Source organism: Penicillium vulpinum (genome assembly GCF_028829585.1).
Source record: "Penicillium vulpinum strain IBT 29486 chromosome Unknown utg000003l_segment0_segment0, whole genome shotgun sequence".
Lineage (NCBI taxonomy): Eukaryota > Fungi > Ascomycota > Eurotiomycetes > Eurotiales > Aspergillaceae > Penicillium > Penicillium vulpinum.
The window spans coordinates 5,379,076-5,392,071 of record NW_026643243.1 but is presented as its reverse complement, the minus strand read 5'-3'; the positions used below and the strand labels follow the sequence as shown (position 1 = coordinate 5,392,071).

At 47.6% G+C, this 12,996-nt stretch overlaps 5 protein-coding genes across 5 annotated transcripts; 3 read left to right on the top strand and 2 right to left on the bottom strand.

Annotated features, from left to right (window-relative positions):
• Positions 1-413: 413 nt before the first annotated feature.
• N7479_007084 (aldo/keto reductase family protein) lies at positions 414-1,448 on the top strand (the record flags this gene model as incomplete). The annotated part of the gene is made up of 2 exons (XM_057254778.1): positions 414-704; positions 759-1,448. 2 exons carry the CDS (start codon positions 414-416, stop codon positions 1,446-1,448), a joined length of 981 nt encoding a protein of 326 aa, XP_057108640.1.
• Positions 1,449-2,316: 868 nt separating this feature from the next.
• On the bottom strand, positions 2,317-4,397 carry N7479_007083 (uncharacterized protein; the record flags this gene model as incomplete). The annotated part of the gene is made up of 3 exons (XM_057254777.1): positions 2,317-3,480; positions 3,533-4,317; positions 4,376-4,397. The coding sequence occupies 3 exons, from the start codon at positions 4,395-4,397 to the stop codon at positions 2,317-2,319; spliced, it is 1,971 nt and encodes a 656-aa protein (XP_057108639.1).
• Positions 4,398-5,003: 606 nt separating this feature from the next.
• On the bottom strand, positions 5,004-6,382 carry N7479_007082 (uncharacterized protein; the record flags this gene model as incomplete). The annotated part of the gene is made up of 3 exons (XM_057254776.1): positions 5,004-5,733; positions 5,801-6,264; positions 6,350-6,382. 3 exons carry the CDS (start codon positions 6,380-6,382, stop codon positions 5,004-5,006), a joined length of 1,227 nt encoding a protein of 408 aa, XP_057108638.1.
• Positions 6,383-7,532: 1,150 nt separating this feature from the next.
• On the top strand, positions 7,533-10,864 carry N7479_007081 (putative ATP-dependent permease ADP1; the record flags this gene model as incomplete). The annotated part of the gene is made up of 2 exons (XM_057254775.1): positions 7,533-10,574; positions 10,628-10,864. 2 exons carry the CDS (start codon positions 7,533-7,535, stop codon positions 10,862-10,864), a joined length of 3,279 nt encoding a protein of 1,092 aa, XP_057108637.1.
• An 867-nt stretch (positions 10,865-11,731) lies between these two features.
• N7479_007080 (cornichon family protein) lies at positions 11,732-12,380 on the top strand (the record flags this gene model as incomplete). Its single annotated transcript, XM_057254774.1, has 4 exons — positions 11,732-11,835; positions 11,930-12,085; positions 12,164-12,230; positions 12,288-12,380. 4 exons carry the CDS (start codon positions 11,732-11,734, stop codon positions 12,378-12,380), a joined length of 420 nt encoding a protein of 139 aa, XP_057108636.1.
• Between the last annotated feature and the right edge of the window lie 616 nt (positions 12,381-12,996).

Genomic DNA, 12,996 nt, shown 5'->3' with positions numbered 1-12,996 from the left:
AGTAGCATGTTGAGCGTCCTATCTTCACTGTAATGTACACATGTATGCATGTAATCAAGAGGCGTATTCCAAAGTGAATCAGAATCGGAATTCCGAGTAGATGGAACGTGATGGATGAGGATGGCAGCCCTAGGTAGAGCGCTAGAGTAGACCTCAATGATGCCCCTGATTAATAATGTGTCGACTAAACCTTCCAAGACACGGGTTGGGGGCCAGTACCACGATGTGCTAGTAGCCCTGGTTCACGAACTTTCGATTATAAAGAATTTGATTATAAAGCTAGTAAAGATAAGAGGCTTTGGAAACATAGAATATAAATACCTGACTAGAGTGTTGCTTTTAGACATTCATATTCCCCATCTCTTCATACTTCAACAAAAAAAGCAACAACAACCACAACCATATCTACTACCATGGCTGACATCAAAATTATCTGGGGTGGAGCCTCAATCATGGATGAGGTCGCCTATCCGACTCTCGAATCCATCAACGAAGTCCTCGATATTCTGGAGGCCAAAGGCATCAAACACATCGATACTGCCAAGCTATACAACAACTCCGAGGAGCTATTGGGAAAAATCCACGCCGATTCCCGCTTTACTATTGATTCAAAATACCCCGGCGGGTTTTCATCTGAGCCTTCGACCCCGGACTCTTTTCTTGCAGACTTGAATCGGAGTTTGGCCCTTCTTCAAACCGACCAGGTGAGCATTTAATAATCCGAGCCCTAAAGACCCAATCTCTGATACCATTCCTAGCTCGATGTCTACTACATGCATGCCCCTGAACGCAGAAGCTCAGTGGAAGACCTGCTGGCTGCCATCAACTCTGCTCATCAGGCTGGAAAATTCAAGCGCTTTGGTCTGTCCAACTATCTGGCCGAGGAGGTCGAAGAGGTAGTTCGCATCTGCCAAGAAAATAATTACATCTTGCCAAGTGTCTACCAGGGCAACTATTCTGCCGTTGCACGCCGAGGAGAGAAAGAGATCCTTCCCACGCTGCGGAAGTATAACATCGCCTTCTATGCCTATTCGCCCATCGCAGGAGGATTCCTGACAAAGGATGTTGCGACATTGGTCTCCGGCGGCGCGGGTCGGTGGGATCCCAAGACACCACTGGGTGGAGTCTACAATGCGCTTTTCAATAAGCCGCACATGCTGGCGGGCTTGGAACAATGGGAGAAGATCTCCAAGGAGTCTGGTATCTCTAAGGCTGAGCTGGCATATCGGTGGGCGATGCATAATTCTGCCCTCAAAGAAGAATTCGGCGACGCTATAATTGTCGGTTCGCGTAATGTTGAGCAGCTCAATCAGACGCTAGCTGCATTGAGCAAGGGTCCTCTCAGCGCGGAAATCGCAGCACAGGTCGATAAGGTGTGGGATATTGTCGAGGCTGATTCGCCTTTGGACACCTTCAACGGTTTCTCTAAGTATGACAAGGTCGTCTGAGGTCTTGAGAGAGAGCACGATGAATGAACGCCAAGAGAAGGAAATCCGTACTTAATCTCTAATAGCTTGAAAGAAGAAAAAAATCTCCAACTTTTCACAAAAATATAAGACCATATTGTAGACAAGTAGACTAGAATGAAAGCCCGAAGCTTGAAAGCAGTTAAGCTATGGGGGTGGGGTTATGGTGGAGTTATGGTGGGTCGAAAGTGTGAATAGCTTCAGAATGTCTCAAAGGGGGGAAATGATCCTGACGTTCTTCACAATAGCTAGGGACGGGTTTCTCAGTGACTAGGATGTCCCTTTTCAAGGTGGGGTTGGGTGTATTGTGCCCGTAACTCACAACCTAACATGATCCTGCACAGGGCACTTCCAATCTGAGCAATGGGGGATGGGGGTTGCAATGTCCGAACTGACCATTCCATTTGTTTCGTTCCTTCCTTAGGCAGGCTCCCAGGAATTCTCTTGCCCTGGTGCAATCCTGAGGTCCCTTCCTGTTTGGAGAGTGATACCTTCCCGAATCTGCCGTACCTTCCTCACGTAGGTTACGTTTTCCACCTTGGCATCCACGTGATGGAGTTATGTATCCAGTATATTATCTACATAGGTATAGAATCAGGGGATTACTTACCATCAAGGCCTCCATAAAAATGTCTATAGGATGTCCTACGTGTAAACTTCAGTCCAGTGATATCAGGCCAACCCCAATGGGCATATATAAAGTATTGAATTGGCTGTCAAGGGTATCGTAAGGTAAGGGAGGACAGGGGCAATGTCACAGGACCGAAAAAAAAGAATAGAGATGAATAAGACAAGCCAAAGAAGACACACAAAACCGAGATGATTTCAAGAAAACAGACGAATCAAAGTATCAAAGTCGAACCTGGCCACCAGTCAACAGGTCCCAATCCCTCTGCCCAAAGGGCACATAGGTATTACCCTGGAGCCAGTAGAGTCTATCCTTCTTCGACACACGAGCTGGATCCACGCCTTCAGCACGAAGAACATGTTTCTGCTGCTTGTTGTTACCGGTCGACTGCGTCACAGGCGTAACTCGCAAGAACAGCGGAGCCGCGAACCGAGGCAGATTCTTGAGAATGTGTGCAGCGAGACTATCAAGGACCTCGCGTGAGGGCTCCAGTGCGGAATCAGAGAGGTTACCGTCTGCTATTTGCTGGTTGAAAAGGATAGCTGCGCATCCCGCACGGCCATCATGATTGGGGAGAGCCACGCCGTAAACGTTAGCTTCGTGTACTTCGGGATGTGCGCCTAGGACCTCGGAAACCTCGCTGGTGGATACGTTCTCGCTCTTCCATCGGAAGGTATCACCCAGTCGATCTGAGAAGTACCAACGGCCGTCTTTGTCCCATCGAACCATGTCACCGGTCCGGAAATAGGCATCGCCCTTCTTCTTTACATCGCGGATAATCTTGCCGTCGGTCGCCTTCTTGTTTCCGAAGTAGCCTTGGAAATTGGCAGTGGGATCTGCTGCATCGATGACGTATAGTAACTCGCCGGGATCACCCCGAGGGACATTCTTGCAGAGACCAGTCCTGGGGTCACGCCACGGTTCCTCGGTCTCATGATCAACATCCACAATGGCAGAGCCACGACCAAGGATGATATTTCCCAAAGCACCGTTTCGGCCGATAGCGCCCGCGGAGAAGTCGTTTGACGAAACATTCCATGAACCAGATGTGCCTTCAGTAGCGGCGTAGAACTCGGCGATTGTGGGGATATTAAAACGCTCTTTGAAGCGGTTCCAGATATCGGGACGCAGTCCATTTCCAAATGCCATGCGAATATTGTGCTTCTTGTCAAGGTCCTCGCCAGTGACCGGGTCAGTTGCAGGTGCTACGCCCAACAGATAACGTAGCGTCTCGCCCACATATTGGATAATTGTCGCATTGTTCTCGCGGGCCTCTTTGATGAAGTTGCGCGCAGAGAATCGGCGGCCAATAATCAGAGTCGATCCTCCCATCAAGCAGGTGATAAACCCAAGCACCGAAGCGGAACTATGGTAGAGAGGCATACACTAGTCGAGAGGTCAGCTTGGACAGTAAAATTTGTAGGTTGGTAGATCCTACCGTGAAGAATCTGTCAGAGGAATTAATGCTCAACCAATCTTTAACGAACAAGCTGCCAGACCAGCACTTATTCCAACTGACAATAGCAGGTTTGGGAAGCCCGGTAGTGCCACTTGTGTAAATCAAAATGGCCATATCGCGAGGGATCAAGCCACTGCGGACCTTGTCATCCTCTCGCGTAGGCTCCATTCCCATAATCTGCGCTTCCACCTCCGGGGTATGAAACACGACCTCAACCGATCCCTTGCCATCTCGGAAGCTCGGGGATGTCAAAATCTCCTCCTGCTCCGCTGGGAAGCAGTGACGAACTTCTTCGTCAACGATCAAGAGCCTCGCCGTGGATGTTCGAATAGAGTGAATGAGCGGCTTCCCAGACAAGTTGTAGTTAATAAACGCGGGGATCGCTCCAATACTCCACAATCCCAGCATCATGAAGATGAAAGTGGAAGAATTCATGAAGTCAATCGCGACAATCTCCTTGGGCTTGATGCCGTGTACATTCTTAAACCATGCCCCATAGCGAAGAATTATGATGTAACCTTCGTAGAACGATGTTGTTCGTCCATTGTACACAATAAAATCGCTGTCTGCAGTTTTAGGATTAAGTGCATAGGCTTCAAGTGTGTAGAAGAGGTTCAAGCGGTCGCCACGTTCCGCGACGCGGGACCTCACCTTCATAGTCACCAGCCCCTTGAGAAGGCTCAAATCGTAGGAGAGCGACCATTTTGCATTGAGATATGCAAGTGTGGTTGCCGCAGCAGGGAGTGCAAGGCTCAAGGGAATATCTACGCAAAGACACAGCTGTTAGCCATGCACCCAGCCCCGCCGTACGTCATAACCTACCGGGCAGGGATGACAGCGACATTATGATCAAGAATATTCAATGATCAAGCCTAAGTGGGTATGGTCAGGGTATGAAATTTGATGAGATCGCCCCTTGTATGACAGCTTTGAATGTAGCTAAAGAACAAAGAACGTGTTATAGGAGCTCCTTGGCTTACACCTCAGCTTCGGTGTCTTATATCAGTAAATCGTCGATCAAAAGTAATAGAGGTGGAAATTATCCAGTGAAAGCTGCGAGGGATTGAAATAGGAAGAGATTAAAACTTGCCTCGGCACAGGTGCCGATCCCCTGACGACATGCAACCTTGGATTACTTCCGAGGTTGTCACATACGTGACAGAACACCTTGAAATTGACGTACAGTTTCTTTCTATATATTTAACAATTATTCTAGTATTCAATTAATTCTACGGAGTAAAACAATCCTGGATTCTTCTGATGTACTTTGCATATATGCATGTACCTTCACATGGGGCTTAGAGGATCGTCACCCCGCACTTTCTACTCCGAGAGTAGCCTCACTTGTCCTTAGCGTCTAGATCCTAAGTAAATTGAAGCTAGAACAGCTTCCAGCCAAGAAAATTGGAATATACAAATGATCTGTCTATGTACTTGTATAACAACAATATCACTTTGGCAAGGGCTTCTTCACTGGGACATCCTCATACCCATCTTCCATGAATTTACCCAATGCGTCCAAGCCCTGCTCCAGGACCTCGGTTTCATTGACATAGCCAATGCGAACATAACCTTTGAAGTCTTCTCCAAGCCCAAAGCAAAGACTTCCTGGCACAAGCATCACGCCGGTCCGTTCCTGGAGCATCTCGCAAAAAGCGACATCGTCTACGGGTTTTCCCATCTTGTTAAAGCGCACAAATGCAGTGCTACCGGCTTGCGGTTTAATCCATTCACACGCCCAGCGATGAGAATCGATGAATTTCTCCAAAATAGAGAGATTAGTCCTGGCTAGATCGATATTTCGCTTTAGAAGATTGTGGATGCAATCCGGTGCTAGTGCAAAACTAGCAATTGCCTCGTCAATTTGCCCGACCGAGATAGTTGTATAATCGCGCGCATTGGAAATAGATTCGATGATAGAACTATCCCGCGATGCAATCCAGCCGACCCGCAAACCCGCCAGACTATATGCCTTTGAAACAGATCCTGTCACCACAGTGCGTTCGTATCCCATAGAAAGCAGTGTGGGTGGGAATCTCGGGTCCGCCGGACTGATATTGTGGAAGAGAGGGCGATAGACCTCATCGGAGTGGATGATAATAGAGTTCTCGCGAGCAACATCGACCAATTCTTCGAGTTTCTGGCGGGGGATGATGGCTCCAGTTGGGTTTTGCGGGTTACTATGACAAGTATGACGATTAGCAAAAAAGGTATATCTTGTATGATTGTAACAAGACTCGGACATACTTTATGATGATCAACTTTGTGTTGGGACGGATAAGGCCTTTCAGCTCTTCAATGTCCAGCTGCCATCCATCGGCCTCTTTAGACCTCCACAGGCTAACTTCGGCTCCCACTGATGCAGGTACAGAGTACAATTGCTGATATGTTGGATAATGGCAGATGACATGGTCTCCTGGGCCAACCAACGTATACAGCAACAAGAAGTTCGCTTGAATTGCACCAGCGGTGATTAAGATATTATCCTTCGGCAATTGCGTCGGTGCCCTCGCCGAGTACAGATTTGCCAATGTATTTCGTAGTTTATCGGAGCCACGGATCGCCCCATACGTAAGCTTGGTGGATTGAAGCTGGGCGAGAGGGTCGGAATCCTTGTCATCGGAGAGCGCGCGGAGATCGTCGATGGAGATGGATGCGCAGCAGGTTTCGGCGGTATTATACTTGGCAGTGGTCTCATACTTGTCCATCCACTATAGACTGGTTAGTAACGGAAACTTGTAATGACACATGGGACAGACAGACACCACCGAGTCATGGGGTAATGCGGGGAAGTACCTGTTCGACCGCGAAGGCTTCAATCTTCACCATGGCTGAGAACAGTGAGCTTTATTGAGAAAAATAGCTATAATCAAATATCCTTGTCCGGGGACATTCCAAGGTTCAACTGAATGGGTAAGAAATTGAGTCTGTTGTTATGCTACCGTCGATTTTATCTACAAGCTCCTTGGCTGTGTTGCGATATCACGTGATCAATCGCCTCATGGGTGTTCGTTTCCAATTGACAGAAATCAATATTGCAAGGTATGTAGTTCTAACTTAACTAAAACGACAAAACCCGCTGTTTTCACAACCCGGACATTAATGACTTTTGCATGGTATGCCGACCTCGGGAGTACCAGGTGTCACATGATATTTTCAGGTATGATACCCCTGTTTTCACCCAGTATTTTAACGTAATATTTCGACACTAACCATTGTTGGATCCTACTAGCAATCCTCCGAGCGTCGTTTCTAGGATAAACAGGAAGCACGTTAGACCATCGGTGTGTCAATGCAGTTGGAAACAGGGCCCCGGGGTACCCACACTTATTTTGTCCAGTGAATCCAAGGCGACTACGGAGTACATTTTCAGGCACTGACGAATGTTATTATTCGATTCCGAATGTATTTACAAAGTACTCCGAACTTCAAATCCTCCGTTCCAAAGCGACTAGATGATCCCTACATTGTTCGTCTCGTAATCCCTTAACTCGGCCATGCTATCATCGTTCAAGAAGATGTTTAGTTAGATAAACACATCAGCTCCAGGTTCGATACTACAATTTACCTCGAGATCTTATCTTCGCCATTAACAAAATCCGTACGGAAATGAGAAGGAATAAATTTTGTGAATCGTAGGAAGGATTGGAATTCATGAATTATACTCTAAAAAAATCATCGAGATCAACCTATTATAGTATAAGATTGTCCAGCTTACCTGCGGGTTCCTGATGCTCATGCATCAGCCCAGCCTCTCGCTTCTCCGCCCGCGTCATCGTCTGGGGGCCAATCTCACCCTCTCTCCGCTTTCTGCTTCTCAACTTTCAAGCTTGCCTCTTTGTCTCTATCCTTTATTTCAACTATATGCTCCTAGTTTGACCCTCTGTTTTAATCAATTTGGCGGTCCGCCCCCGCATTCCTTCCTCAGTTGTTGGTATCGCTGCGCACCAGGACACGCTGTTGCCATCCTCCCCACAAGATGCGCTTAACTAGCGCCACATCTCTTTCACTTCTCACATTAATTCCCCTACTGGGATCTGCTGCGGCATGGAGCGAATTTTCCGACGCAAGTCTCGTTACGCAATCCTATTCCCTCTTCGATGATCGGCCACCCGGATGTCCGGAGTGTCCAGGTTGCTTCAACTGCCAGCTAGACAACTATAAATGTACTCATTTTTCGGATTGCAACAACTTCAACGGAAAATGCTCATGCCCTCCCGGTTTTGGAGGCGACGATTGCTCGGTTCCCCTGTGCGGCTCGTTAGCCGACGACTTGAAACGGCCGCAGCGTGATGGCAATACCTGTAAATGCAAGGATGGCTGGAAAGGCATCAACTGCAATGTCTGCGACTCGGATAATGCCTGTAACGCGATGATGCCGGAAGATCAAGGGGGCGTGTGTCACAAGCAAGGTGTCACGGTCAAGGAGAACTTTCAAATGTGTGATGTGACCAACCGTGCGATCTTGAAACAGCTCGACGGTCGCAAGCCCCAAGTTACTTTCTCCTGCAAAGCCGAGGATGAAACATGCAGCTTCCAATTTTGGGTCGACCAGAAAGAGTCATTCTATTGCGGCCTAGACACTTGCGAGTGGAACATGGAAACGGACTACAACTCCAATTCAACTCACTACAAGTGTGAGCACCTTCAGTGCGAATGTATTCCGGGCCGCTTCCTCTGTGGCGAGAACGGTTCCATCGATCTGAGCGATTTCCTTGATCAACTTATCAAGGGTCCGGCTACTTTCGACACTAAATCGACCCTGGAGGGTACCAAGAGCGTTTTCTCCGAGCCTCAAATGAATGGATTGATTGCGAGCGTCTTCGGTGATCCCAGCATCTTCTTGTCGTGTGATTCAGGAGAGTGCATGTACAAGACTGAGGAACCGGGATACGAGCGCCCCGTGAAAAAAATCAACACTCCACTCATTGCTGGTGTGATCGCGGGAAGTTCACTATTTGTGGTTGCTATCATTCTGCTCGTTTGGTATTTGTCCCGTCGTGCTGCTCACCGCAATTATCTTCGCCTGGCTCTCTCGGACGATTCGGATGACGAAACTGCCAAACTCCTGGCAGACTATCGCTCGGCGGCTTTGTATTGGGAAAATGTATCTTACACGCTGAATGGAAAAGAGATTCTCTCTGGCATTCAAGGCGCATCCATACCAGGGCAGATTACAGCCATTATGGGAGCATCTGGGGCTGGAAAAACTTCGTTCCTTGATATTCTGGCACGAAAGAACAAGCGTGGCTCAGTGAATGGAGATTTCTATGTCAACGGCGAGAAGATTGATGACAATGATTTCAGAACAATGGTTGGCTTTGTCGATCAAGAAGATACAATGCTTGCCACCTTGACAGTCCACGAGACCATCTTGACAAGCGCCCTACTCAGACTTCCCCGGGACATGAGCCGGGCTGCTAAAGAGCAAAGAGTCCTGGTGGTTGAAAAGCAACTTGGGATCTACCACATCAAGGATCAATTGATTGGCTCAGAAGAAGGCAAAGGTCGTGGCATTTCCGGCGGAGAGAAGCGCCGAGTCGGAATTGCTTGTGAGCTGGTTACCAGCCCTAGTATCCTGTTCCTAGATGAACCCACCAGTGGATTGGATGCCTACAATGCGTTCAACGTCGTTGAGTGTCTGGTGACGCTGGCCAAGACATACAATCGTACTGTTATCTTTACCATCCACCAACCTCGCTCGAACATTGTTGCGCTGTTTGACCGACTCATCCTTCTTGCCGAGGGACGTACAGTCTATTCTGGCCCTTTCTCATCCTGCCAGCAGTACTTTGAGCGCGTGGGCTATTCCTGTCCGCCGGGATTCAATATTGCGGATTATCTTGTCGATCTTACCATGCACGCCGGTGGTGCACATTCATCATATACAGATGAAGTAGAATCATCTGTGGATGGGCGCATGGGTCCACCCAAGACTGCATCCAGCAGTCTCAGAGCCGTCAAGTCCGTCGCTAGCGCGTCGATTCGGAGCATTGAAGACAACTCAAGCGGTGCAGATGCAACCCGAAGACCCAAAGATAAACGCCGAGTGTCTCTGAAGCAGCAACAAGATCGCCAACTTTACACCCGAAAGCACCACAATGGGCGCCCAATTACTCCCAAGACAGATGACGAGAGTGCTATATTAGATGTAGCTGATAATCATCAACAATGGCTGCGTCTTTCTCGTCAACAAGGCAGTGTTCCTCCGCAAATCCTTGATGATCCCGATCAGCTACCTCCTCCGGCACCTGGACAAAGTGATCTCGACATTCTGGTGGCCAGCTACGCGGATTCTGACGTTTGCCATTTTGTGCATGATGAGATTTTGACCGCCATTCAGAATGCCCAGGCTGTGAACGGTGCACCAAATTCACCAATGTTGTCGGATACTGTGATACAGTCTAAGGGCTATGCTCGAGTTGGTCTGGTGCGACAGTTCATCATCCTGTCTCAGCGGACATGGCGTAATCTTTATCGAAACCCGATGCTGATGCTCACCCATTACGCAATTGCCATTCTTCTTGCAGTCTTATCTGGATACCTCTTCTATGGCCTCACTGATGATATCAAAGGCTTCCAGAATCGTCTTGGTCTCTTCTTTTTCATCTTAGCTCTATTTGGTTTCAGCACTTTGACTAGTCTCAACGTGTTCTCCACGGAACGGCTTTTGTTTGTACGTGAGCGTGCCAATGGCTACTATCATCCGGTCACATACTTTGCGTCCAAGGTCGTATTTGATATCGTTCCTCTGAGGCTGCTTCCTCCTATCATCATGGGCATCATCGTATATCCCATGACGGGTCTGATTCCGGCATGGCCTGAATTCTTCCACTTTTTGTTGGTTCTGGTCCTTTTCAATCTTGCGGCAGCCAACATTTGCCTCTTCATCGGCATCATTTTCCAGGATAACGGAGTCGCCAATCTCATCGGTAGTTTGGTGATGCTTTTCAGCTTGCTCTTCGCCGGTCTCCTGCTAAATCACGATGCGATCCCCGCGTCAGCATTATGGTTGCAGAGTGTGAGTTTCCCTATAACTAAAACGACGTTTCTCCTTACTGACAATTGTATTAGCTGTCCATCTTCCACTATGGCTTCGAGGCCTTGATTGTCAATGAAGTGACTTACCTCACCTTGATTGATCACAAGTATGGTCTAGATATTGAAGTACCTGGTGCTTCTATCTTAAGCGCATTTGGCTTTGACACCCAAGCCTACTGGAGCGATGTTATCGGACTGGCTGTCATTTCTGGGGCCTTCATCATCATTGCATACAGTGCAATGCATTTCCTACTTGTTGAGAAGCGATGAGCAAGTCATTTTCTGTTACTATACACTGGTATGATACCATGGAGAGCGTTTCTATTGATCTAGTTTTTTTTGGCCTCTGATCCGACTCCATCCTTGTTCTTGTCCGAGGTTGTTTTGTGTGTTGCGATTTTTGCTAAGAGATTGAAAATTCTCTAAAGGCGCATGGAAGCCTATATGCTGCGGTCTATAGTTTGTCATTATGTATATAGACACCTGTAGTAGTACGCCCTAATGAGTTTTCAAATAAACAACATTATTGAAGTTGTACATCTTGTAGTCTAGACTTGATGTACCACCCACCACGTGTCGAACGTCATTTTTTCCCCCCTACAAAGCTTCGCCACCACAGCTCCCGAAGGTCCACGGGTGTTCCAAGGTTCATATCTCAAATAATCTCCGGAGATCAGTTACCAACATAAACAATAGTAGTTACCAATTTTTATTTCGAGTCCGACAAGCTATTTCTTATCGAGTTAACTCCGGAGTACGGAGTACAGCACGTACGTTACCAGCCCCCGTTTTCGGGTTGCGCTAATAATGACCAGCCCTCCCGACACCGCCGACCCTTCCAGGTTCACAGTTCGCTAATCGAAACTTCGATCCCACCTCATCTCTGCCCTTCTTTTCACCAACAGCTTGCATTTAGCTTCTTATTTGTGAGTGAGCTTTGACCCCACTTCAGCACTCTGTGTGATTCCTCTATCTTCCTTGGGCCGCAGACCCCACAAAACATCTCCAATTCCGGCTCCGGCCTCTTCAAATCCACCTTGACCTCAAACCACTTTTGTCGCCGACAGATTTAACTCATATTCTCTTTTTAGCAATTGAAGTCTCTCCAATTATACTTGACGCAAAGTCAAACTCGCAATGATGTCTGGCGAAGCATGGCTTTACCTGTTGGCGGTGTTGATCAACGCTGTCAACCTCTTCCTCCAGGTCTTCTTCACGATTATGTACAGTGATCTCGAATGGTAAGTCTTTCCAGTCGTCTGTCCCGAGCAACTACTTCGAGTTCATTCATGCTGCTGAATAAAAGCTGACACGTCTCTCCTTTTTTTTTCTTAGCGATTACATCAACCCTATCGACCTTTGCAACCGCCTTAACGCCTACATCATCCCCGAAGCCGCTGTCCACGCGTTCTTGACCTTCCTCTTTGTGATCAACGGATACTGGCTCGCCATCGTGCTGAACCTTCCCCTCGTCTTGTTCAACGCCAAGAAGTACGTTGAAAACTCTCCCAAGTCCTCACAAGTCCTCCCACGCACACAAGGCTAACCATGTCGTTTTTGGAAATATAGGATCTACGAGAACCAGCACCTTTTGGATGCGACCGAGATTTTCCGCAAGTTGAACGTGCACAAGAAGGTCAGTTTGGTTTCCAAGTCGCAACCTGTGCAGTGACTGACTCGAAATTGTGTTTAGGAATCCTTCATCAAGCTTGGCTTCCACCTCCTCATGTTCTTCTTCTACCTCTACAGCATGATTGTTGCCCTGATCCGCGATGAGGGCCACTGACTGCGTCAAAAGACCGAATATGCGATGCATAATGGTCGTCCCGGCTAGATCAAGGAGCCGTTTGTCGATGAGCTGTTGTCATAAGTTCTTGGGTCTGTGTTCTCTGGACATTGTTCTCGGCTTGTCACACAACCCTCGAATATGACCATAGCTCTAGGACGGCTGCTATACCATATAAATCGGTATATCGAAGTGGTTCCTTATCTGTTGGATGGCCATGACTATGTACGGATGAGCAACGAATTTTTTCAGTCTTGAGATATTTGCTGGATTACAGCGATGAGAAGTAATAGATATTTCCCTTGGAGTATCTCGAGCCGGGGGTGTGAGCTGGTGGATTCGAGATACTGTATGATTGACTTGTGGTGATGCATGTGCTCCTTTATTATCATTTGTTTTGTTTTTAATTCCTCTTCTGTGTTAATCTTGCTGTGTCTTTCGGCCTGTTGAGTTGTATATACCTCCCATGCGGCTGGCAACGAAGAGCGTACGATACCCAAGGTTTCTAACATTTAACTGGTTCCTTGTTGAAAATTTCTAGCGATCAAAATAAGTGTAATAAGAGTAGAAAACAGTAGGCATAATTTATAGGCGCACCTAACTAAGATCTAAGCTA